At 34.2% G+C, this 26,661-nt stretch overlaps 1 protein-coding gene across 6 annotated transcripts in view; it reads right to left on the bottom strand.

Annotated features, from left to right (window-relative positions):
• The window catches only part of PALS1 (protein associated with LIN7 1, MAGUK family member), a 99,534-nt gene that overhangs the window by 40,597 nt on the left and 32,276 nt on the right, over window positions 1-26,661 (bottom strand). For 4 of the 6 annotated variants that reach the window (XM_042989939.1, XM_042989943.1, XM_042989940.1 and 1 more), the window contains exons 2-4: window positions 21,563-22,092; window positions 8,163-8,371; window positions 731-808 (exon numbers count right to left, since the gene is read on the bottom strand). In XM_042989939.1, the coding sequence (XP_042845873.1) occupies window positions 731-808; window positions 8,163-8,371; window positions 21,563-21,929 (654 nt within the window). In that variant the 5' untranslated portion in view covers window positions 21,930-22,092. Of the gene's footprint in view, window positions 1-730; window positions 809-8,162; window positions 8,372-21,562; window positions 22,093-22,561; window positions 22,617-26,661 lie in introns of those variants that run through there. The other 2 variants (XM_042989941.1, XM_042989944.1) reach the window with 2 other exon arrangements.

The raw sequence follows: 26,661 nt of genomic DNA, 5'->3' as shown, positions 1-26,661 counted from the left end.
CAGCTCAGAGCCTGTAGCCTGCTTCAGATTCTGTGTCTTCCTCTCTCTCTCTCTCCCCCTCCCCCCATTAACGCTGTCTCTCCCTCTCTCAAGAATAAACATTAAAAAATAAAATTTAAAAAATGCTTATTAAACTTCATAAAAACAAAATCAATTTAATGGACCAACACCATAGAAAATTAAAATTTATGGAAAAATATAACCAAAAAAGGGGAAGAATTTTTTTAAATCTTTATTTTTTAGAGAGAACATGACCAGGGGAGGGGCAAAGAGGGAGGAAGAAAGAGAGAATCCCAAGGAGGCTTCCGACTGTCAGTGCAGAGCCTGACGCGGGGCTCAAAATCAGAAACCATGAGATCATGACCTGAGATAAAATCAGGAGCCGGATGCTTAACTGAATGAGCCACCCCCACCCAGGTACTCCCAAAAGGGAAGAATTTTTGTGAAAAATATAAAGTTGTTTCAAAACTAATGTGGTTAATTTTAAATATAAAAATAGATAATCCAAAAAATAAGTAACTATATAAATAAATATCTATATCTATTATATATCTATATATATATTTCAACATAGTAATTTATTTTGCAGTGGGAGGTGTAAATAAAACAGGCTGGACAGATAATGTCTGAGGTTCTTTCTAGCCCTAAGAGATTTTGATTCAAAGAGATTTTGATTTGCTAGAAAAATCACATATATATATACATACATATGGTTCTGTTCATTTTCTACCTGAATATGTGGAGCATTCAGCAAAGCAGTTAATTCTTGTCCTTCCTTCTGGTGGATTGGCTTCAAAACAGTTTGTACCTAAGAAACAAAAGATTATTTTTCCTAGGTTACAGGAAACATCACCAGCATCTATACAAGTCTTAAAAAAAAAAAAAAAAAAAAAAAAGATACAATTTAAATCAGTAAAATCTACTTATAAGAAAGGAAAGCACTACAAAGAATTATAAGAGAAAAAAGGAATGTGTTTTTTCTCAGAGTTTTCCATCTTGCTATCATTGTTAACAGTGTTTTTTATTTAAAAAAATACACTAAAAGATTTTGGTATTTATGACTATGAATGAACTATTTGTTTTTTTTTTAATTTTTTAAATCTTTAATTTTAGAGAGAGAGTACAAGCAGGAGAGAGGGGCAGAGGGAGAGAATTTTAAGCAGGCTCCATTCTCAGTGTGGAGCCTGACGTGGGGCTTAATCCTATGACCTTGGGATCATGACCTGAGCCGAATTCAAGAGTCAGACAGCCACTCAACCCACTGAGTCACCCAGGTGTCCCAAACTGTTTGCTTCTTGGAAGTTTCTATCAATGTACTATAAAATAGACTAAAAATGATTACATAAGGGAAGAAAAACTATCTTAACAGTTACTTGCTATTTTGTAGTTTTAAAATCATATGTTTATATATTTTAAACCAGAGATGATACTTTAAAGAGTTACAGACTAACGAGATAAGCTTACATGAGAGTAATGGAACAACTACAATACCACAGGCACAGGTAATTAAAAAAGTCTCGAGGTGGAGCAATTCTTGCATTCATAGGAGAAACACTTAATTATGATGAGTTTCTTTTAGCCTTTGTTTCCTTACCTGTAAAATGGCACCTACCATTCAAAGTTTGAGATAATCCATATAAACTGCTTAGCACAGTACCTGGGCACACAGTAAAACCTTGGTCTGTGAGCACAATTCACTCAGGAAACCCGCTTGTAATCCAAAGCACTCATGTATCAAAGCAAATTTCAAGAACCATCGGCTCAGTTGTGATCATGTAATGTTTGGCATCACATTATTACTCATATTGCAAGAGACTGCCGTTTATCAAGTTAAAATTTATTAGAAATGATTGCTTGGCTTGCAAGACACTCACAGAACAAGTTACAATCCAAGGTTTTAATAATAAATTACTATTTTAATACATTTCTAGATGTGAGTTATTCATATTTTAAGATTTCTATATTAATGTTCCTACACTTAAGTATTAAAACAGTTTAACACAAGAATTATGTTTCTTAATGTTTTGATAGAGCTTGTACATAAAATCACCCGAGCATGGTGATTTTTTAAAGGTGGATTTCTGATTTCTTAATTTTAACTATATTTTATTGATAGTTACTTGTCTACTTTTTTGGGTTATCTGTCCTTAAATCACTTTGGCAATTTATATTTCCTTAAAAGAACCATCCACTTCATAGCACTTGGACATTTAACACCATAAAGCTGTAACTGTATTATAATTTTTTAATCTCCTATGTTTGCATTCATGCTTTTTTCTTTCCTGATGTTACTGGTATTTTTTTCTTTCGTGTAACTTGGCAAAGGATTCTCTATTTTCTTGTACTAAAACCCAGTCTCTAATTTTAAATCTACTGTTCCTTCCATTTAAATAATGTAATTCCTGGGATGCCTGTGTGGCTCAGTTGCTTAAGCGTCTGACTCTTGACTTCAGCTCGGGTCATGATCTCATCTCATGGTTCACGGGATCAAGCCCTGTGTTGGGCTCTGCACTGACAGTGCACAGCCTGCTTGAGATTCTCTTTCTCCTCCTCTCTCTGCCCCCTCCCCTGCTCGTGCTCTCTCAAAAATAAATAAACTTAAAAAAAAATTCTTACAACTCAGATCAACAATCTGATTTTTTAAGTGGTAAAAAAAACTCTGACAAGCTATTTTACAAAAGATAGGGAAACAGCCTATAAAAAAATGCCCACTATATATTAATACAAACTAAAATGAGATACCATTACACATTTGCCAGAATGATAAACAGGAAACAACTCAAATATCAACAGGTGAGTGGTTAAACAAATTGCGGGATATTCATACAATGGAATACTACTACTCAGCAAGACGTTACAAATACTGATAAATGCAACACATGGATAAATATGAAAAAGAAGTCAGACACAAAAGACTACATATGATCTTATTCCATTTATATGAAATGTTCAGAAAAGGCAAATTAGTAAATAAAAACAAAACTGATCAGTGAAGGCCTAGGGCCCGGGAAGTGGGAAGGAGGTGTTACTGTCTGTAAAGGGCCATGAGGGAGCTTAGCGAAAGTCACGGATGCTTCTGTAACGACCACAGTGATAGATTACACAGGTGTATATCATGTGTCAAAGCATACTGAACTATACAATAAATGTACCCATTTTAAGCATATGTAAATTATAGCTCAATAAAGTTGGTTACCAAAAAAATATGTCCATAAACCCCAAAATTATGGGAAAATCTGTGTATCTCCTTTATGCTTAGTTTTACTGAAATAAGATCATACTATTTATATAATTTTATAACAGCATTTAATAACTACTTTTACTTGATATTAATTATAAAAACATTTTTCTATGTCATTAAATATCTTTTTCAATTCTAAAACAGAAATATAAACATTTTAGTTTTTGTTGGCTGTCACTTACAAGATCATGTCCAAGCTCCTTAGTGTTATTCTTAGCATCATCTGATTTCTGCCTCTTCTCCAGCCCTATCACCTGGCACTCCTCATGCTATAACCTTTTTTGGTCCAGCCCCAAACTGCTGCTTCCTCCCTGCATGTATCAGGCTGTCTCCCTATGATGACCGTGAATGGTCCCTATGATGCCAGCTGTCCCAGCGACCTGAATTTGCTTAGATAACATGTACTCATAAGTCTGAACAAACTTGATTTAAAATTGTTGATGGGACTAGACTGAGCTCATTATAGATGGAACTCATCTTTTTCAGCTTTGTTTGGCTATTCACAGAATGGCTGGCAAACTGCATTCAATGTTTTGACAAATTCAATAAAAGAGGACAGGAAGTCTTCCTTGATGTCTCCTTTACCTTTAGTCTCCATATAGGAACAATAGGTCCTATTAGTTTTCTATTTAAATATTTCTTCACTTCATGTTCAACTGCTACTCAAAATCTTACAGCTGGACAATTACATAGCCTCCATACTTTATGCCTCCATTCTTGACCTCACACAATTTCTAAGTTTTTTGCTTTAAACTTTTCTTTACAGTGACTTTTTCATATTAAATTTGGGAAACATAAATATCAAAATAAGAAAATTACCTATCTCTCACCACTTAAAGATAGGCTTCTTAATAATTTACTTTTTCCAATATCTCTCACATGCATGTTTGAAAAGGATGTTTGCATGTGTACAAATTATATCCATATTTTAATAGGCATCATGTTGAATATCAAATAAACCAATGTTTTTGCTTCTGAAAGTAACTAATTCAACCTATTGAAATTAGAAACAAATTCATAGTTTCCCTGTTCTCCCACTTTATATTTCACTATTACATACACTATTATGTTTTTACTTTTTCGTTGTAGTAGCTAGTCCCTCCAGAAAAATGTTAGTACTAGAGGTGAGAGTCTGTAGATTGTCCTGTTCCAAGCTTAAAAAGCAATGTGGTGGGTATTTCACCATTAGGCAAGATGCTCCCCATTGATTTGATATTATTTATCAACTTAACAAAATGTACCTGGCTTTCTAAGAATTTTCACCACCAAGGGAAAGGTACTGAATTTATTTTCAGGTATCTTTTCTGCATCATCAAGTTGATCCTATGGTTTTCTCCTGTCATCTATTTGTGTAAGTTAATTATTTAAAAATATTTACCAACATGGATCCATTATAAGTTAAATTTAAACTTATTAATATGGCTTTCTGGCCTTCAGGATCTGGACTCCAATTTTAAGACTATATCCTACCCTTTACTCATTGTTGAACAAATATGCCAGAAACTTTCTCAGTCACTATGATCTTTGTACCCTTTGCCAATGGAATGGCTTTTCCTCTTTCTTGGACTTCCTGGTAAATTCCCAATCATCCTTCAAGATTCAGCAACTTAAACTTTCTTCAAAATTTTTGCTTCCTCCCATCACTGCCCCTTGAATCAGGTACATCTATCACATGCTCTTGGTACCTTACTCATACTGCCATCACAGTACTTCTCATTAGGTTGTAATTGATTCACTGTTCTTCCTCAGTGATAGCCTAACTCAACTTTAACTGGTCAATGGACATATTATCTGAATGCTAAAACAGTATTTGTACCTAAGCCTTTGTGTGGATACGTTTTCAGTTTTCTCAGGTATGTAACCAGAAGTGGAGTTGCTGGTTCATAATATATAGGTACGCTAAGCTTTAGTAGATATTGCCAAACATTTTCCAAAGTGGTAGTACCAATTTATACTCTATGAGAGTTTCGGCTGCTTCACAAGCTCACAAACATTTGATATTGCCTGTTTTTTTGTTTTTTGTTTTTTTAAGTCATTCTGGTGTCTCTGTAGTGGTATCTCATTTTGTTTTAATTTGTATTTCTCTGATAGGAATGATCTGAACACCTTTTCATACTTATTGACCATTTGGATTTTTTTCTTTCTGTGTCTGTTCAAGTCCTTTGCCCACTTAAAAAAAAAAAAAAAAGAACAGTCTTTTTATTAATTTGTGAGAGTTCTTTTGGATTCAAGTTTTTGTCATATATATATTTATACATGTATACACATGTATATATCTCAATATCTCAAAATCAAATAATAAAATACTATTTCCTAGTCTGTTGTCTTACATTTTTACTGGACTAAGCAAAAAGTTCATTAAATGAAACCCAAGTTTTCAACCTTTTCTTGATAAAAGCACTTTAATGACAAAAATACTTGTTGTGGGGTTATTAATACATTTCCTATATTTTCAAAGATTTAATCTTGATTCAATATATAAATTTTATTATCTGTTATAAAATATTCAGTGTTTAACTGACACACAAAAAACTATAAAAATACTATTTTAAAGAGCTATAAAAACAGAGAACACTTCCTAATGTTTTAAGACATTCTTTCACTATATTCCTTGAATTTTTTTACTTAAATTTTCATTTAAAAGTGATACAACTAAAGCATGAAGTAACCTCTTCTTTTAAATACTGCATATTAAAATAGTTGGAATTACGAATGCTAAAAAGCAGAACATTAGGTATTGGATGTATGAACAGCCTAGTTATTAGTCTTATGCCATTCACAAAACCTCACCTGACCTCACTATCAATATCCAGAAATATAAAACAGAAGGGTTGAATTAGGTGACTGCTAACATTTTTCCAGCTGTAAAATAAAGGCAATGGATGAGTCCATTTAACTTTTAGAATTCTGTTTTCAGATTTAAGACTTTTCTTTGATGAGCTCTGAGTATATACTTTTTTTAAATGTTATGCACTCTAAGCCAGGGCTGTCACAGGGTTGTGCACGCACAGCTACAGGAAAGTTATTTACACTGCAGTACAACCACACACATTGTGACACACTGACTAGATTCATCAGTTTGTACTCATTTTAAGAACAGTCTCAGTCCAAGATAACTATCACCCACATATCTTACCACCACCAAAGCAACACAATCTCAAGTGTTACTGAAGATACTGTAAGGATGTGAAAGTAAACGTTCAGAAAGTCTCCTTGCTATGGCACTTTTAGAACTATGAATCATGTAAATACATTAGCTATCTTAAAACTAATTTTCAGATTAATTTTTTAAAGTCCTTTCAACCCTTTCTCTCCCAAAGCATTTACTCTTTAAGCCACTTCTAGTTCTTTGTCTCACTCAACTCCTAAAACTTTTTAAGCTATGTATGCCTCTTTTATTCCTATTTCTTTTCACCCTTTCTGTTGTCTGTGTCACTTTCTTTAATTGGAACAATTCTGATCTCTCCTGCTTATTTCATTCTCTTTCCCACCCATTGTTCCATTCAACAAACAAAGGCCCAATAAGACAGAGAAAAGAATGATTATAATTATTTATCATGCATTCCTCCCAAACCTATACAATGAAAGTTACGCTGTATTTGTGAGTAAATAAAATCAAAGTAATGTCGGTTATTTTGATCTCTGCAAGGAAAGTAATTTTCAGAAAAACCATTTAAACTATAATAAGTAAAACCGCAGAGATAATTTTTTAATTAAAAATTTTAAATTTTAATTTCATATTTAATTTCAATAATGAAAGATGAGCACAAAGAATGAGTTTCAACTAGCTCTTTTAAATTCGAATGGACAGAAAACTTCCTCTCTAGGAACAGGACCTTAGGTCATACTCTCCTGCCCTGGGTAATAATAGACTTCTCTCAGTTACTCTTGTCCACTGTATGCACCTAAATAAATAAAATACATTCTGTGCTCATCTGAAAAAAATGCCTCCTAAGGTATTTTATAGGTCTGTAGTTCTGAAAGTACTACTCTTCCCCAGAGCCCATTTTCTGTCTAGTGTCTGGGTTTAATCAAATAGATTTACTTGATGGGCTTCCAGAATTATTAGTTTTCATAATATCAAAATAACCTAAAATCCTATAATGACAGAATTCTACCCCCCAAAACAGGAAATGACTTATTTATATCTTTTTAAAACCTTCAATTTATTATTTTATTTCTAGACAGAGAGAAAATCTTAAGCAGGCTCCACGCTCAAGTGTGGAGTCTGACGTGGGGCTAGATCACACAACCATGGTATCATGACCTGAGCTGAAATCAAGTCAGACACTTAACTGACTGAGCCACCCAGGTGCCCCTAAAACCTTCAGTTCAAAAGATGTTTGCAGAATACATTAACACTGAACATCAACACCAACAAACAGTAGAAACTAGAACTTCAAAGTCAGCATGTTAACAGAGAATGTCTCACTGTACATCAAAATTCAATCATTTTGGAGCTTCTATAGTTTTTAAAGAGGAAAAACTTCAAAGTATCTACAAGCAACAAATTTCAGAAGTTATATATTTATGACACCTGATTATCAGACAGAATTTTATCTCATTAGTACTCATCTCAGTTTATAATGTATAATGCTTAAAACTATACGTTTATAAAAGTACTAAAACACTTCCCTTTAGTAATTTAGACAAATACTTCTCTCACTATGTAAATATAATTTTATATATAAAACTAGAACTTCTTTTCATGAAACAGAGCTCTGACTCTGAACTAAGTATGTATTTTTTCAGGATAAAATGCATTTGGCAAATTTTTCCTAACACAATAAATTAGTAACATGTGATCAGTAGTAATTAATTCAAACAAGCCTTATATTCACATCAGTATTTTCCAATAATACTGCCTTACTATCGCTAACAATTAGCTTGTATATGTCAAGCAGATGTTCAGAATACATACCTCTTGTGCAAGATCTTGTGCATTGGAGATAAGAGGAAAAGGAGGACTGGCCTTGTTCATGTGTACTGTGACAGCGTTGTGTATCTTAAATGCATTCTGGAAATCTTTATTTTGTACGAGTTGTAAAAGCAGTGAGATATCCTCCTGGCTCTGAGAATCTACCAAAGTATGTTGGATATGTTTAAGTGAAGAAAACAAGTCTTCCACTTCTAGTAGGAGAAGGAAAAGTATCCAAAAATTAATTGTTTCTGTTTTAATTCAACATATTTTAAGATAAACTTTCTTGAACCAATAACAATTTCTCAAAAAAAAGTTCTCAAATTTCCTTGCATATATTTTTGAGTTAATTCACTGTCATTTTTAAGCAGAACTCTACAAATTATACAAAATAGAATAACATTTTTTCAAAAGTGTTTTAAGTATAAAACTAATACATATGACAAAAATAAATGAGTAGGAATACAGACATGAATAAATAAATTTAAAACCAATAGTCCCATCATCTAGAAACTTTTTTTAACATCTTAAATCATTTCCTTTTTAAACAGCACTTTTTAATTATTTTCCTACATCACCAGTATTTTAAAAACATTATATATAATTGCTCCATTACACTAAAGTTAAGCATTCAGGTTGCTTCCCTCCAATTTTTTGCTACTATACGTAATAAGCATTTCAGTACATAACGATTGCTGAATCCAAATTTGCCTGAAATTCTGATGTTTTCCTAAAATAACTCCTAGAAATAGAATTTTTAAGTGAGATTCTGACCTTTTAAAGACCAAACAGCTTTCCAGGGAAGTTTTACTAATTTAATTTACATCCCATTAGCAATATTTTGCCCAATATTCAACATTACAGTTCTATAAAATCAATTTATTTAATGGAGAGGGTGAGATTTAGTAACATTTACCAGGCACTTCTTTGTGATTCATAAAACTTTTGTGAACATGAGTCTCCTAAAATTATATTGAAAGCTGTGGGCACATATTATGTGTGTGCATGCCTGTTAGTGTGCATATACAGCACACGTATTTTTCTGGGAGGGAGTTATCCCAAAATGGTTAAGAACCACAAGTTGTCTTTTCCCTGCCCCCCAATAAGGTAGATGTATGCATGTGTTTGTATACACTTTGTCACATTTGTTGGCAACAGTTTAATTTTTTCATTTGTTAGCTGTATGTATGGTAGCCTTTACTACAGAAAAATTATTTCACTGTTTCTATACTTACAAACTCCTTCTCCCAGGTCATCAAATATCTGCCTGTATTTCTTTTGGTTTCTACTTCATAATGAACTTTGACCTATCTGAAATTTACTTGGTAGAAATTTGAGGGGAAACTTTAACTTCAATTTTTTTCTTCCAAGTGGTTAACAATTATTGTAATACCATCTACTGAATAATCCTTCCTGTTCCACTGATGTATGACACCACCAAATTCTTACATATAATGATCTGTGTCTAGTCCACTGGTCTAATCAGAACCACAATATCTTATTATAGTAGCATTACAGTCTTTCCTCATATTGATAATACAAGTACTTGCTCGTTATTTTTTCAAAAATGTCTTTTAACCATTCAAAATGAGTTACAGAATCATTTTTCAAGGTACTTCCCAGTGTCTCCCATTTCTGCAAAAAAGAAAAGTCCTATTGAGATTCCGACTGAAACTAAACCTGTATACAAGTCTGGGAAAAACTTACAGTGGATACTACCTGTCTCATACTCAGTCACATGGGAAAAACCCTCTCAGCTTAAGTCTTTTTTGTTAGTTTTCTTCATGTAAGGTTTGCAGTAAAGCTACTACTTCTTATACATGTATCTTATAACCTACTACTTAACAGTTAAGTTTTTTCATAGATTCAAATAGTTCTTCAGCTGATTCCTGAGGCTCCTTATCTTTTCCCCCCAATCAAAACAGGTTTAGTCCTTATAAAATAAACAGATATGCTCTTTAGTAATCTAAAATAGCAAATAATCTAAAGCAGCAAATAATGGGGGGATAAAACTGGAGACTCAAAACTGTCAATCAGATAGGCTAAGAAGCTGTGACCCAGAGCTAAATAAAACTTAATAAACAGCTAGAATTTAACCATAGCTAAGATGGCATCTTTTTTTTTTTCATGTGCATTTATTTTTGAGAGAGGGACAGAGCTCGAGAAGGGGAAGGGCAGAGAGAGAAGGAGACCTAGAATCTGAAGCAGGCTCTAGGCTTTGAGCTGTCCACACAGAGCCCAATGTGGGGCTCGAAACCATGAGTTGTGAGATCATGACCTGAGCTGAAGTTGGACACTTAACCAAATGAGCTACTCATGTGCCCCTTTAAGATGGTATCTTTAACAGTAGACAGAAAGAATACAGGTAAAGGGAACTGGGAGATGTTGGTCAGAGCACAAACTTGGTTTTAAGGTGAATAAGTTCTGAGGATCTATATGATGACTATGTCAATAATACTGTATTGTGTACTTGAAATTTGCTGAGTAGATCTTAAGCATTCTCATACTACACACAGTAACTGAGGTGATGGATGTGTTAATTAACCATGTATACATCAAATTATCACATTGTACACTTTGGATAAATACAATTTTACTCATCAAATATACTTCAATAAAGCTGGGGGGTGCAGAAAAAGGTTATGGACTGTCAGATTCGACCAAATTCAAAGAGGTCACCATGGAATTACTAAGAGAATAAAGAATTTCTAAGAGCATAAAGAATTCAATAGGCTTAAACTATCTTTAGAGCAAAACAGGAAAACATTTAATTAAAAAGGAAAAAGAATTACAAAACCAACAAAGTAGTTAAGATACTTGGGAGACTATCTTAGATTTCACTGGGTGGATAATGAAATTCCTGTTTTAAAATTTTAATAATTAAGAGCTCCGACTGGCTGTTGGGGCAATGAGAAAAATCAAGGGCTTCAGATCTCACTGCTCCCTGAAATCAATACGCAACTTTATTCAGCCCAAAAGATAACCATCTATTGTCTTTTCAACCCCAAGATATTTAAACTTTTAAAGGCAAAGGAACTTTTGCATTAATCTCTTTTGTGTACCAAAGTCACCCATAAACAATACTGACATTGTAAAAAACAAACAAACAAACAAACAAAACTCTATTATTGTATCTTCCAGCTAGAATTACTGGTGTTAATTTGTTATACTGCCTTTCAGACTTTTTTTTTTTTTTTTTTTTTTTTTTTCTTTTAAATCTGGGGCACCTGGGTGGCTCAGTTGGTTAAGCATCATGATCTCACGGCTCATGATCTCATGGCTCAGAACTGTGTGCTGACAGCTCCGAGCCTGGAGCCTGCTTCAGATTCTGTGTCTTCCTTTCTCTCTGCCCCTCTCCCACTCACACACTGTCTCTCAAAAATAAATAAAAATTACCAAAAAAATCCTGATCTAACTGTATAGGTCACAGAGTAAATGTTTTGCAATCTGATATTTTCCAATTTCTTTAGAATTCGTAAAATAAAATTACTGATCAGAAAACAACATTTAAAACTTTGATACATATTGACAAATTGCCCTCCAGACTGTTACTACTACTCCTACCAGCAATTAACTTGTGTGCTCATTCCTACAAAAGACCAAATTATAAGGATTAATTTTTTCATTGTTGATGACCTGGTTAGGAAAAAATATATTTCTTAGCCTAGTAGTGAGATTGAATATGTTTTCACAAGGTTAACAGCCATTTGTATTTCTTCTTTCATCTTTTTTCTGCTTCTCTTTTGCCTATTTTTCTATTAGAGGTTTTTTTCCTTAATGACTGGAATAACACTGTATCAGTGTACAGTACTTAAGTACTGTAAGTATCTTAAGTCTTATGCAGAACTTACTGAATGTAACTATCTTTTCTTGCTTTAACAAAACAATAATTTTAATTGAGGATATTTATGAGAATTACTAAAAGAATGTATAAATTTTTGTCCTGAGTTCTACCTCAAACACAATCAGAATCTGTGTCTTTTTTAATGATATACGAAGTATAAATATAAATACATATGTATTAAGTTTATTATAATGTACCCTTCTGGTTAAGAACCACAGATTTAAAGGCTTTATTAACCTCAGTTACTATAATATTTTAAGACATGATATACTTGGTACTAAGGTAGTCAAACCTATTTTCTTCTATACTAAATGACCTTGACTGCTATATTGAGTTTTGTGTCTGTTTTTTATAGTTATTCTATTGCTTCATTGGGAACTGGTTTCTTTTGTTGCCCTCTTCTTGCTTCTACTGTAAACACAGCATATAATTCTTATTTAGAATACTGTAAGTATAAAATAAGATACTGTAGTCATATGCCATAAAGAAAAAATAGAGGAAGTAAGGTAGAGTACCTCAAACTAGGAATGGCTTAATGAGAGATGCAACTTAAAATCAATGACCTTATTTCAGGAGAGAAGTTAACAGTTGAGACACTGCTCAGATAGGAAATTTTGTGGAACTAGGAAATTTTGTGGTTAGTCCAAAATGGATAGCGTAAGGAATGCAGGTTCAGAGAAAGATGAAATCTGGCCAATTTGTGCATATTGAGTTCTAAAGCCACAAAGACCACCTAGGAGAGTTTAAAATCCAAGACAAAAATAACACTTCTCAGTCAAACTGGAAATGTCTTTCACTCAGAAGGTCAGGGACCAAGGTAAGGTCTATAGGAAGAAGAAAGCTATAAAGCATAATACAACAGAGTCCCAAACAGGCTAAAAGACCTAGTAGCTACCTACATTAAGTAATATGTTGTGGGAGAACCTAAGGATCTTATCAATGCTAGAAATATTAAAAACTTAACTAGGCCTAAGGTTCAAGATTATTAGGCTAACATCAAGACCAATTTAAACTTGTTATTTTTCATTCTTTACAACTTCACTCACCTCTTTGAAGTCCTAGTCACATTTTTGTTTAGTAAAAACTGTCTTCATTGAAATTATCTTTTCTTAGGAACTATCTCTAGACTTATTACATTATGAATGTTGCCAGACTGAATTGAGATCACCTGCACTTAACCTCAGCTTTTAAAATTAAACATCGTCAACCATTTTTTGAAAACCTACAAATATGTATTCGGCCCATATTAGTCATTGCCATTAGTGAATAGTAAGATACAGAATATCAAATTATGTACATATACATTATTTGATTTAATTCTCATAAAAACCCTCAGAAATATTTCCCAATTTAAAAAAACAACCCCCAAACCCCCAACTAGAGACATATATAATTCAGATCAAATCTCTGGAGGATATAAAGCCATACAGTAAAAAATGGCACCCAGATAAAGAATCCATTTCTTCAACTTAAAAAAAAATTTTTTTTAATGTTTATTTTGGAGAGAGAGAGAGGGAGAGAGAGCGCAAGGGGCAGAAAGAGACAGAGACACAGAAACCAAAGTAGGCTTCAGGCTCTGAGCTGTCAAGCACAGAGCCCAACACGGGGCTTGAACTCACAGACTGCGAGATCATGACCTGAGCCAAACCAGGAGCCCCCATTTCTTCAATTTCTAAGGCAGTACTTTTTCTGCCACACCAAAGAAATAAAAAAAGATAATTTTTTTCCCTAGATTCTAGGGCTTGATTATGTTATCTGTTTTGGAACAACTGTCCTGAAATGTCTTTTTGCCCAATACAGCAGCATGTAATGCACATAGGTCAGTAATCAGACGAGCTCATACATTTTAGCTATCTTACCATGTATCTTTAGAAGGAATTTCCTCTAGTTAACTCTTTGTGAATGTTCATACATATAATGCATATAATGCATGTGTTTTACTTGCCCTACAAATGCTACTTTTATAATATTATTCAGGAAAGCTGCTCAAAGTACTCTTATCCTTCCAATCCAAGTTTCCATTAAAAATGTTTAGTGAACAAGTAGAACAGCTTAAATTAGCACTCAGGGAGTTTTTAAACTTCATTAAATATATGTAGATTGACAAGAAGATATGGACTAAAACTACACACAGTTGAAACAAATGAATATTTAAGAGAAAATAATAAGTAATAGAACCCAATGATGAAATCAGTCGTTTTTTTTTTAAAGTTTATCAATTTAAAAGACATTAAAAATGATGCTGCCTCTGTCCAGTAAGTTTTAAAATCACATAGGAAGCAACAAATACCTACAGCTTTAGTCTTAAAATATGGATCATGATAAATGAAATGGGTCACGGTCTTTACTCAGTTCTTTACTAGAAAATTCTCAATGCAATTTTGACAAAGGGTCTTTGATATTAAAGATTACGTCTAATGAAAAATTATTGTGGGTAACATCAACTCAGGGATTCTCACTTTGACACATATTCACATTTTAAGTCTTCATATAAAAATTCTTAATTTCAAAGGTCACAGTAGTTAATTGTAGGTTAAAAAAAACCCTTTGTTCCTCTATTGTACATCTTTAAAAGCACTTTACAAATACATATCATTCAAGAACAGTTAATTTTCTATACAGTTAAAGAAATGTTCCATTGTCTGATGGAAGCTGTATCTGTTTACTTAAAGCAAATAAAAAGCCACCTAAGTTCTTCAACATTCTGTACAATTCCAGAAGGAATTTTAAAAATCCAATTGGATGCAACTAAATCATTTGTCAAATATGTACCCTCTTCTGTAATTATCAATGAAGATAAACAATAAAGAGAGGACAGAATCCAGAGAACAGAGACTCCCTCCCCCACTCCCATAAACAGCGAGACAGACAAAGGGGAAACACAAGGAGAAGCCGCATGGACAGAAAAATAGATAAATGGAGAATCACAGGGTTAGTGAGAAAGAATGACATCGGTGCAGAGTGGGGAGTGGACAAAGAAGAGAATACTGTAGCAGAGAGATAACCACAATAAGGCAGGATAGAGGGAGGACAGAAAAGGGGATACTGCAGAGGAGAAGGCAAAGGCAGGTATAGGAAATCTGGGTTTGATGATAAATTCTAGTCTGCTACAGCTTCCCTACAAGAAAGTTCTTTATCTAACTTAAATTCTTTGTCCCACAGTTAGATCTATTTCTTCTCACTTGATGTTTAGTAGAAATTGTTTTAAGTTTCCATCATGTTCTCTAATGTTTCTTGTAACACTTAAATCAATTATTTATGTTAAGATTAACATAAATCAAAAATTTATGTTAATTTATCTAAAAGAAAAATTACTTACATTTGGCATTGGAATAAAATTAATCAGATAAATACAAACATACACATAAATCCACAAATTCACCCCCTGAACCCTCTCCTTTCCCCTCAGTCCTCTGCTAGTAGCCTAAAATGTGAAAGAGTGAAGATTTAAAATAGGCAACAGAAAGCAATCACCCAGAGTTGCTCTAACTGAAATTCTATCTTTGAACACCAAGACTCTAGGCAGCCATATGGGAGAACTTTTTGGCTTTAAGGGTAAACAATAAAATTACCCAAAGAAGCTAAGGAATCTCCATCTCTGGAGAAGTTTTGAAGTAATGGTGATAACCCTGGATTAGCTCTGCTTATTTTTACTTATGCTATCATTTACCCCACATAAAAACAGTTTCTAGAGATCTATTCTAGCATTAAGATTCTTACATGTCATTGCTTAAATAATACAGATTCTTTTAACCTATCCTCAGAAATTTCTAGATTTCAACCAACTTTTTGACTTTTTTCTGAAACTTTTTAAGATTTCTTTTCTCCTAAACTGTACAAACTGAGTATTCAGATGAAGACCTTAATATTTCTGAGTAGGAGGAAACTGTATCAGCTGCAGTATATCTATCGCTGAATCAAAATTAGAACATTCATTCAGGAAATCTTTGCTTAAATAGAGGTAGACTTCTTTTTTCTTTCCAAATTTAAGAATACAAAGTTCAGATCTTTGAATTCTGGTTGTCAGTGGACTAAGTCAAAATAATTTTTTTAAATGTTTATTTATTGAGAGAGAGAAACAGAGAGAGCACACGCGAGCAGGGAAGGGGCAGAGAGAGAGGAAGACAGAATCTGAAGCAGGCTCCAGGCTCTGAGCTGTCAGCACAGAGCCTGACAACACAGGGCTCGAACCCACGAGCAGCAAGTTCATGATCTGAGCCAAAGTCTGACACTTAACCAACTAAGACACCCAGGCGCCCCAGTCAAAATTAACTTTTTAAAAAATAATCAGGGGCGCCTGGGTGGCTCAGTAGGTTAAGCGTCTGACTTTGGCTCAGGTCTTATCTCGCAGTGCGTGAGTTTGAGATGTGCATCGGGCTCTGTGCAGACAGCTCAGAGCCTGGAGCCTGCTTCAGATTCTGTGTCTCCCTCTCTCTCTCTCTGCCCCTCCCTGACTCCTGCTCGCTTGCTCTCTCTCAAAAATAAGTAAACATTAAAAAAAATTAAAAAATAATCAGAAGCTCATGAAAGATCCTGAACAATATTCATTAACAAATTGGGTTACAAATTAAAAACAAATACCAGTTAAGTATATAGGCCAAAAATAGTTAAGAGAGCACAGCAAAAATTTTACCCCTAAATACGGTAAGACAATGAAAACTGTTACTGAAGCCCCAGATGTGGGATGAGAATACGTGGGTCCTAGTTACTGCTAGATCACTTATTAGCTGCATTATATGTCACTGGACAACCCATCTCAAGTCTATGGGCCTTTCTATAAAATGGGTGGGTTTGACTAGGATAGTATTTCTCAAACTTTGCTGCCAATCCATTAAAAAGTGTACATATTTGATTTCAACCCAGCATATTCATACCTATTTGAAATATAAGATTTATAAATACTCATGTGAAATATACTTTAATATTTTCTATTTTATTCTAGTTCTTTAAAAATTACTGATTCATAGGATGGCTAGAATTAAAAGACACATAATACAAACAGAAGCAATGATGTAGCTTAAACTGGAACCCTCAATACACTGCTGGTGAGAATGTAAAACAGTGCAGATACTGTGGAAGGTAAGGCAGTTCCTCAATAACTTGAACACAGAATTACCATATAACCCAGCAATTCCACTCCTAGGTGTATACCAAGAATTAAAAACAGGTGTTCAAACAGAAACTTGTACAGGAATATTCATAACACTATTCACAACAGCCAAAAGGTGGAAACAACCCGTTCCATCATCAGATGAATGGATAAACAAAATGTGGCATATATCCATACAATGGACTATTATCCAGCCATTAAAAAGGAATGAAGTACTAGTTTGTGTTATAACATGATGAATCCTGAAAATATTATGCTATGTAAAAATAAGCTAGTCACAAAAGGCGACATATTATATGACTGAGTTATAGGAAATTTCCAGAATAAACAAATCTACAGACAGAAAGTAGATTAGGGCTATTGGGAGAAGACTAGGGAGTGACCGCTAATGGGTACAGTTTCTTTTTGGCGATTATGGAAACACTCTGAAATTATACAGTGGTGATGGTTGCACAATTTTGTGAATATACTAAAAACTCAGGAATTACACAGTTTCAAAGAGTGAACTTTATGGTATATGAGTATCTTAATAAATTTGTTATTTTAAAAAATAAAATGAAAATTTACCAGTTAAGATCAACAAATTAATTTCACAGACTAGAAAGTTAAAGGATCTCTGGTGGCTTCTAATTCTTACACAAGTTAAGTTTTAGGGAGGCAAATCAAAAGAGACTCTTAAATACAGAGAACAAACTGAGGGTTGCTGGAGGGGAGGTGGATGGGGAGATGGGCTAAATGGGTGATGGGCATTATGGAGGGTACTTGTTGAGATGAATCACTGGGTTCTACTCCTGAAACCAATGCTACACTGTATGCTAACTAACTTGAATTAAAAAGACAAAGTTAAATTTCAGTCAAACCTTCAGTGTGCCACATATGTATTTACATTTTTTCACTTGGTCCTCAAGAAAATCCAGAAACTGTAGTGGAGGCTCAGAAAAGTAACCTGTCTAGTGTCAACAGCAATTAAATGAAGATAAGTATTAAACTCTACATCTTACTCCAGACACCCCTTTCCAATACTCAGTGATGTGAACATATCATGACATAATGATACAAGTCTTTGTAAGAGGAGAAAAAGCTAAAATCTACTAATTTTTTAAAAGTTTTATTTATTTGGGAGAGAGAGAGCACGAGTGTGCACATAGGGGCAGGAAAGGGGCAGAGAGGTAGAGAATCCCAAGCAGGCTCCACACTGTCAATGTGGAGCCTGATACAGGGCTCAATCCCACAAACTGTGAGATCATGACCTGAGCTGAAATCAAGAGTCGGACACTTAACCAACTGAGCCACCCAGGTGCCACTTAATAGGTAAAATGAAGTTTTTGATGCATTGTATCAAAGACTGGTAACAGTTAATTATTTTTCAGTAGAATGATGCTTATTTAACCACCAAACATTACATGTCTATCCACATATCCTAATGAATTTTCTATTCTTTATGGTTAGATTAGCTCTAATTTTAGCAATCTGAACACATGAGAATGTGTTGGGTTCAAATAGACCCAACATGTTAAACATTAAATCTAGTACCAATAAGTCTAATCATGTCACTCAAAGAAAAAAAAAGTTCCTCAAAGAATGGCTAAAAGAGCTTGGTAATATCTACCGCAGCTGAGCAAAAATTTAATAATAATTAGCTTCTCAGAAGTAGGCTGAACTCAAGGTTTATTGGCACTGGAAGTTTGTTTGTTGGCTTTAAGTAAATGTTGCTAAAAGCCAATCTTTAAAAAAGCTTATCACAATCTAACAAAGTTCTAGTATATCCCATGGTCAGTCAGAAGCCAAATAACATCAGAAAGAAACGTAGAAGAGATATTTTACTTTGTAACAACAAATACAGGAATACTATTGGCTTCATAGCTGAATATTCAGACATGTGGTAAAAATATGCAGATACTAATCAAAACTGAAACATGCTATTATTAATATAATGAAATATTTTACTCATCCTTAGTTTTCTGCCCCTTGGCGTATCTTTTATCTTCATACTAACAACATTTGGTGTGAATTAGCCCCTCTTCACAAATCTCAAGGGTCTCCTTATTAACCACAAAACAGCTCACCATGGGTGTGTTTGGGTGTGTGGGTGTGCCTTTCCTAAGGTCTCTTCATATGTGATAGATGACTTTATTCCCTCTAAATATTCTACTGTATTTACTTGTCTACAACCTTGGCCAAAAATTACTTCTATGTGAATACAAAAACAAAAAAAAAACTAGTGGCACCTGTAAATTACAGGTATCTGAAAATGATTCTACTGTACTTCATTCTACTCTAACCTGCTTTCTGTTATTTTCTCAGGATTTCTCTCACAAAGTAGTTTGTTTTGCTTATGAAGAGAACAATCAGATTTTATTTGTAGCAAAGCAAGTTTTAATAGCTCATCTCAATCTTAAGGAAATCTTCCCTAATATATCAAAATTCTTATAATTTATAATATTAATATTGATCATTTATTTGAAATTAAATTCCCACATCACTATTTTCTAATTTTCAGTAAGATTCTGACTGCTTCTAAACAAGAAAATTCAGTTCATCCTTTTGGAATATTTTCTATTAATTCCATCCCTGCACTTTTATTATTACACAGTGTCTAATTTATAAATCCTTTCATTAAAAACCACTATCAGACAACTAAGTTATCAACTTTTCCAATCATGTTTTCAATTCTTAAAATAGTATTTTCTCTACTCACAGATAAATGATGATGTGTCACTGGAAACTGAGGGCTCCCTCTCAAAGATATAAATTAGTTGTTCAATTCTGAAAATAGTATTTTCTCTACTCACAAATGATGATGTATCACTGGAAACTGAGGGTTCCCTCTCAAAGAAATAAACTGGTTGTCCCATCCTTCCCTCATTTAAAACAAGGTGGTTGTTTCTGGCTGAAAAAGGCTGAGAAGGTGCCTCCTGGCATGTGTTTATTAATCAAAATATTGGCAGGGAGACACATAAAACTTTAAGGGAGTACTTCTGTTGTAGTTTGATGAGTTAGCAAATTATGCACAGGAAAAAATGTTTGGTACAAAGCTATTACACTTCATTTTAAAATGAAAAATTAAAATTTAATATATTCAAAAACTGAAACTTTAACTAAATAGCAATAACTCTATAACTTACACTAACTTTTCATGTTTCCTAGAATTAACACATTTGTGTTGAGTCTATTAACATTAAATTTACTACTTATTTCTCAAAATGTTAAATATTTTCTCCTAGTCAAGAACTGAATTACAGATACCTGGTACTACATTTTGAACTACTTTAAAATATGTGAAACAGTGGGTTTATTTTTTTTTTTTGTAAATTTTTTTAAATATCTATTTATTTTTGAGAGAGACAGAGTGCAAGCAGGGGAGGGTCAGAGAGAGAGGGAGACACAGAATCTGAAGCAGGGTCCAGGCTCCGAGCTATCAGCACAGAGCCCAACGCGGGGCTTGAACCCAAGAACCGTGAGATCATGACCTGAGCCGAAGTCGGACGCTCAACCGACTGAGACACCCGGGTGCCCCACATGTATTTGTTTCTTTACTGAGATTACATGAATATTACCTATTAGATGGACAATTATGCCTGATCTACCTAAAGCAAATGGACAAATACTTTAATCTTAAAGAAATTTAAACAAAAAAAGGAAAAACCAATCCAGGCTTAGGCCGGATATATTACAATGTAATACAATGTAAATGTATATTCCCAATATATTCTCAATGTAAATATTCTCCGAATCATAGAGAATACATACCAGAATATTTTAATAAAAAATAATGGGATTGGTGTGCAGGAAGGGAGGGCAGTAAGTTCAATGATCACATATTCTAAGTTTGGAAACATACATCTGATGTCAATCTCTCTTGTAGATTCAGAATGCCTATTAGTACTCTAAAGGATCTAAAGAAAGTCCTATAATAAGAGGTTTAATTTATTTAACCCACTGTTGTCAAAATTTATTTGGTCACAGAATTCTGTTTTGTTTACCTCTATTAATATCTCATACCATTAGTTTTTTGGTTTTTTCACAGAATGGAATTTGGAAATTCTGACCATGTTTTATGTGTATGATGCCATCTGAACAGCTCCAGTTCTTCTTACTGGCAGTCATTAAAGAAAATCAAATAGATTATAAGCTACAGATGTTAATTTTATTACTATTTTACAAACTATAAGGAAATCAGAAATTCAAAATCTGAAAACTGCTTTTCAGTAATTTTGACATAAAAGTTTGAAATAAAAGGAGTTTCAAGGCTATGTTAGGCTACATGTAGAAATTTTTAATTCGAAGATTGTATCTAAAAACCATGTTGCAGTGACTGAATGTTTAAGCCATGTGCTTTAGCTCTATGTAACTAAAAGTAAACAATCCCTCTTTCTTCCTGTACACATTTATGTTAAGGCAAGAGAAACAAAGTAAAACATTTTCCATAATTCTGCTGTATTTACTTACCTAATATTTTCACAGCATAATGAGGACTTTCTAAGACAATTCCTTCCTCTGTATCAAATATAGGGTTATCTATTCCAGTCTTTGGAGGAATTTGGGCTAGTTTCTTAAGTCTCATGGAAGAATTAAGGTCAAGTTCTTGTTTTTTCCCTTCTTCCTCTCGCCTACGCCTCATGTCTTCCTGTTGTTGCCGAATACGTTCCAATTGTGCACTTCGACGTACTGGCATCATCCTGGTGCCCAAATCTCCGGGGCAGTCAACAGCCATCTCTCGATGCTTCTGATGTTCCTCTGGTGATGCAAGATCAACATTTTTTACTTCGCTGTCTGATTCCTCAGTAACATGCCCATTCATATGGGATGTTGTCATGGTTATCTATAAAAACCTGTACCACTTTTTATAAATCAATTTCTCCTATAAAGCCAATCTCTTGATTCTGTAGTATAAAATCCATGTTACTTCAAAAAAAACAAAAAACAAAAAACTTCTCACATCACATAATAATGCTATGAAATGTATCCATGAAGGAAATCTAAGGGGAAAAATGGGGGGAAAAAAGTGTAAGAGTTACAATATAAAAACAGATTTTACACAGCACACTTCCAATCTATGCACAATACAGTAGCTCATAAGTGTACATTTGGCTATACATATTAAATACTTTCTTTTCATTTTACAGATAATGCTGAGGAAATCAAATATTTAAAAAAATCCTCTCCCAGGAATTTGAAGCATACCATTTTTTATAGCTGAGGAAAATCATGTATTGCAAAATTTAGCAAAGCGGGAAAGTAAGAAAGTTTTAGGTACTAGTGTAGTAGAGAATAGGTTGCTTAAGGTATAAAGATGTTTTAGTCATCTCTGTATAGTTGTACTATACTATATACTATACTGTACATCTTTGTACAGTACTTTATACTCAATTAATACACAAGATTGAAATAACTTCCTAGTTAACTGCTAAAGAAACTGGCATATAGCAAACGATATTAGTGGCTCACTTGAGATTAAGGCAGTATTATGGAGGACAATTAACTTTTAGGAGTTCATGAGATGCAGGAGATACCTAATGAAAAAGAAACTTTTAATTAGCAGCTAAGGCATCTATAGGATAAAACCACACTAAGTGAAAAAATATATGTGGGTTATCAGTAGTCACAACCAGTCAACATTAAAAAAAGAATTAAAAGTTAATTTTTTACAAAGATTCATTCAGAGAAAATGGTAGTATCTGTCACTGCTCAAAAAAACTTTAAAGTCACACTGTACAGCAAATAAGAATATATAGGACTTTGGGGCACCTGGGTGGCTCAGTCAGTTGAGCGTCTGACTTTGGCTCAGATCATGATCTCATAGTTCATGGGTTCAAGCCCCACGTCAGGCTCTTTGCTGACAGCTCAGAGCCGGGAGCCTGCTTCAGATTCTGTGTCTCCGTCTCTCTCTGTTCCTCTCACTTGCACTCTCTCTCAAAAATAAATAAAGATTAAAAAAAAAAGAAGAAGATATAGGACTTATAGACCAGAAAACTGAATTTTAATTGACTCTGCCACTTCCTCTAACTTTAAGACTTAAGACTAGTCAGTTTCTCTCTCTGAACCTTAGATTCCTTTGGAAAATTTATTCATAGGATTATTCTGAGTTTTAAATGAGATAGTGTATGTAAGTTTTAAAATTAAAGGATATATATATGTATACTAATTCTTAGTATTAATTTGATTCTCTTATTTTAAAAATCCTTCAACATATTTTTTATTTTTATTTTTTATTTTTAGAGAGAGAGAGATAGCTGGAGCTGGGGAGAGGGGCAAAGGGAGAAAGAGAATCTTAAGCAGGCTCCACGCTCAGTGCAGAGACTGACACAGGGTGATTTGATCCCATGACCCTGGAATCATTACCTGGGCTGCAATCAAGAGTCGGACACTCAACCAACTGAGTCACCCAGGTGCCCCTCCTTCAACATACTTTAGACAAGAAAAATATTTCATGGATGACACTGGCTTTTCATCAAGCTATTTCTTAGGCATAAATAGGCGACTGTTTATATATGTGTAAACCCACACATTAAATCTAATTAGTCTTCTCTGCTCAAGATTTTAAAAATATTTACAATAATAAATCTGCTTCCTCCTTGAGTTGAACATCACTTCAGTAAATAGATTGGTTAGAGGACATGCCGACTCAGCAAAAGCAGAGTTTTCAGATAATATTCCTAAATGCCAGCCAATCTTCTGTCCAACAAACACCTTGTCACAGACTTCTTAAACCTACCTAGACTATGAGGTAAACCACTAGACCAACAAGCAGGAGAACAGATGCAAGCTACATAAGTCACCAGAATTACATTTTCACAAGAATTTTGGTAGACTTTTCTGTCTTATATCCAAATTTTAACTTCTCTCTTTATAATTATGTGACTTACATATAAACATCTTATAATTAGATTGCCTTCTTTTTCATTAAAATGAGAACTATCAGAATTACGTTAGGCTATTTTATTTCCTTATGTATTTATTTATTTTGAGACAGAGAAAGCATGACCAGGGCACAGACAGAAAGGAAGAGAAAGAATCCCGAGCAGGCTCCGTGCTCTCAGCACAGAGCCCAATGTAGGGCTCAAACCCATGAATCATGAGATCATGACAGGAGCCAAAATCAAAAATCAGATGCCTAACCAACTGAGCCACCCAGGCACCCCACATTAGGCTATTCTTAAGTTTTATATATTGACTATATGTAATGCAAATTCAGCTTATTTAAGTTCTCATTACACCTAAGCAGAAATTTATGTGGGAGTTACTGTAGTGCTATACTTAATTTTGATTTTAAAAATCTAGGAGTACGCATATTTCCAGAAAAATAAAAGTCTGAACTCGTCCTCTAATTATAATATTTACTGGATATTAAAAATCAAATTTAATAATGAATAATGTAATTTTTGCCTTAATGGTATTCTACAAAATTATGATCTGAAATTACAACTCTCAGCATAAAAATTGTAAGGCTGTGTCCATATTCACCATAACAGATCATCAGGGAGGGGGTGATTATAGCTCATGCAAGAGAGACTGGGCCAGGTGATCTGGGTCAGGGTTTTCATGCTTGGACTATTAGCATACTTGTCTTTCTCAATCTAATCTTTTACTCTTAGAAAAATTTCTGCAACCTGATATTAATCCATTTAAAATTCCATTTTGGTCATTTCCCTTGGAGTGTTCATTCTACTGGGAGAGAGAGCAAAGAAAATGAATGATTATTCTTCCCCAGTTTGTTTCTCCTCATTAGATTCTAAATTCATTAAAGACAGGAGTCTGGTCTTATTTTTATACTCCCTAGTGCTTACCACAACGCATATCATAAAGAGAATGTCCAGTAAATAGCTGTTCAAGTAACAATATCAGAAATTCAGAGGACCGCACAGACCACAGACTCTAAAACTTAGTATATGGTAAGGAGTCACAGCCAATACGCAAAACATAAGGATACATTTCTTTGAGCAACATTTCAAAGAGCAACAAAAAACTGGCCAGATAGAAGAGTCTGTTCCAGGGGTGCCTGTGTGGCTCAGTTGGTGGAGCGTCCAACTTCGGTTCAGGTCATGATCTTGCAGTTTGTGGGTTCAAGCCCCACAAGCTCTGTGCTCAGAGTCTGGAGCCTGCTTTGAATTCTTTGTCTCCCTCTCTCTCTGCCCCTCCTCTACTCACGTGCTCTCTCTCAAAAATAAACATAAAAAAAAAATCTTTAAAAGAAGAGTCTGTTCCAAGCAGAGGGAATCACATGACCAATAAGAATGAAGAGTATGAAAATATGGCACTTGCAGAAAACAGAATGCAATAGTCTGGATGTGACAATGAGAGCATATCATACATGAGTAATGATAAAACTGCAAAGGCAAGCAGGGGGCCAGACAGAGAATTTAAGAGCTAAAGACTTCGATCTTTATCCTTAAAGTAGTAAGAACTATTATAGGATTTAAAGCAGAGCTGAAATGATCACATTCGCTTTTTCAGAAATATCACTCTGGTAGAAGTGTACAAGACTGAAGGGTGGTAATGAGACCAGTCTGAAGGCAACTGTGAGAAATGGGGTACTGAATTAAGAAAGTGATGAAGAAAAGTTATATTAAAAAAAATATATAGGTTATAGAATTGCTAAAAATTGGCGTCTTTATTTCATATAGCCAAAAGAGTCAAGAAAGAGAAGAGGAGAAGAAAGTAGTAGTAATAGCAACAGTAGCAGTAGCAGTAGCAGTAGCAGTAGTAGTAACAATTACAACTTTAACATTTACTGAGCACTTACATGCTGGAGAATATTGCAAACACTTTACCCAGTATTCATTCATTTAGTAATCCTCATTACTACTCTAAATACAGTTCCAAATATGCCTATTTTGTAGATGAGGAAGTAGGTCTTGAAGATAAAATGGAGAAATAAAAAAGAGGCCATATGAACAAAAAGACTGGAAGATAAAAGGTGTGGGAAAAGTACAAATAAGGCTAGTTGAACTAAAGCAGTCAGCTTGTACAAGAGAATAGTGGCTAGAAAGTTTAGTTGGGTCCAACTTAAGGAAGGTCTTAAATAAAGTCCTTAATTCTCAAGACAGTAAGAAAGCCATCAAAGATTTAGAAAAGAGTGATTCATACATAAATATAAATAAGCATTTATTCTTGGCTAGGTACTACATACAGTTATACAGATAGGATTCCTGACCATTAGCCTATCTACCAAAAGGTCCTCAGGGATCTAGAAATTAATGCGTCCAGAGTTATACTCATTCTTTCCCTTTAATCCCCTCATATTCTCTTTAATCCTCCTCTTCTACTCTCAATTTTAATTAATGCCATGATACCTACCCAGTTACCCAAGACAACATAATGGTTAGGAAAACACGCTCCAGAATCAGACTACTTAGGATCTAATCCTTTCCTACTCTCCTTTTAATATTTTTTAATTTTTTTAAATTTATTTTTGAGAGAGAGAGAGACAGGGTGCGAGCAGGGGAGGGGCACAGAGCCTGAAGCAGGATCCAGGCTCTGAGCTGTCAGCACAGAGTCTGATGCAGAGCTTGAACCCAGGAACTGTGAGATCATGACCTGAGCCTAAG

The sequence above is a fragment of the Panthera tigris genome, chromosome B3 (assembly GCF_018350195.1).
Source record: "Panthera tigris isolate Pti1 chromosome B3, P.tigris_Pti1_mat1.1, whole genome shotgun sequence".
NCBI lineage: Eukaryota > Metazoa > Chordata > Mammalia > Carnivora > Felidae > Panthera > Panthera tigris.
Note: the sequence above shows the minus strand (reverse complement) of the source record. Positions and strands in the feature narration are given on the sequence as shown.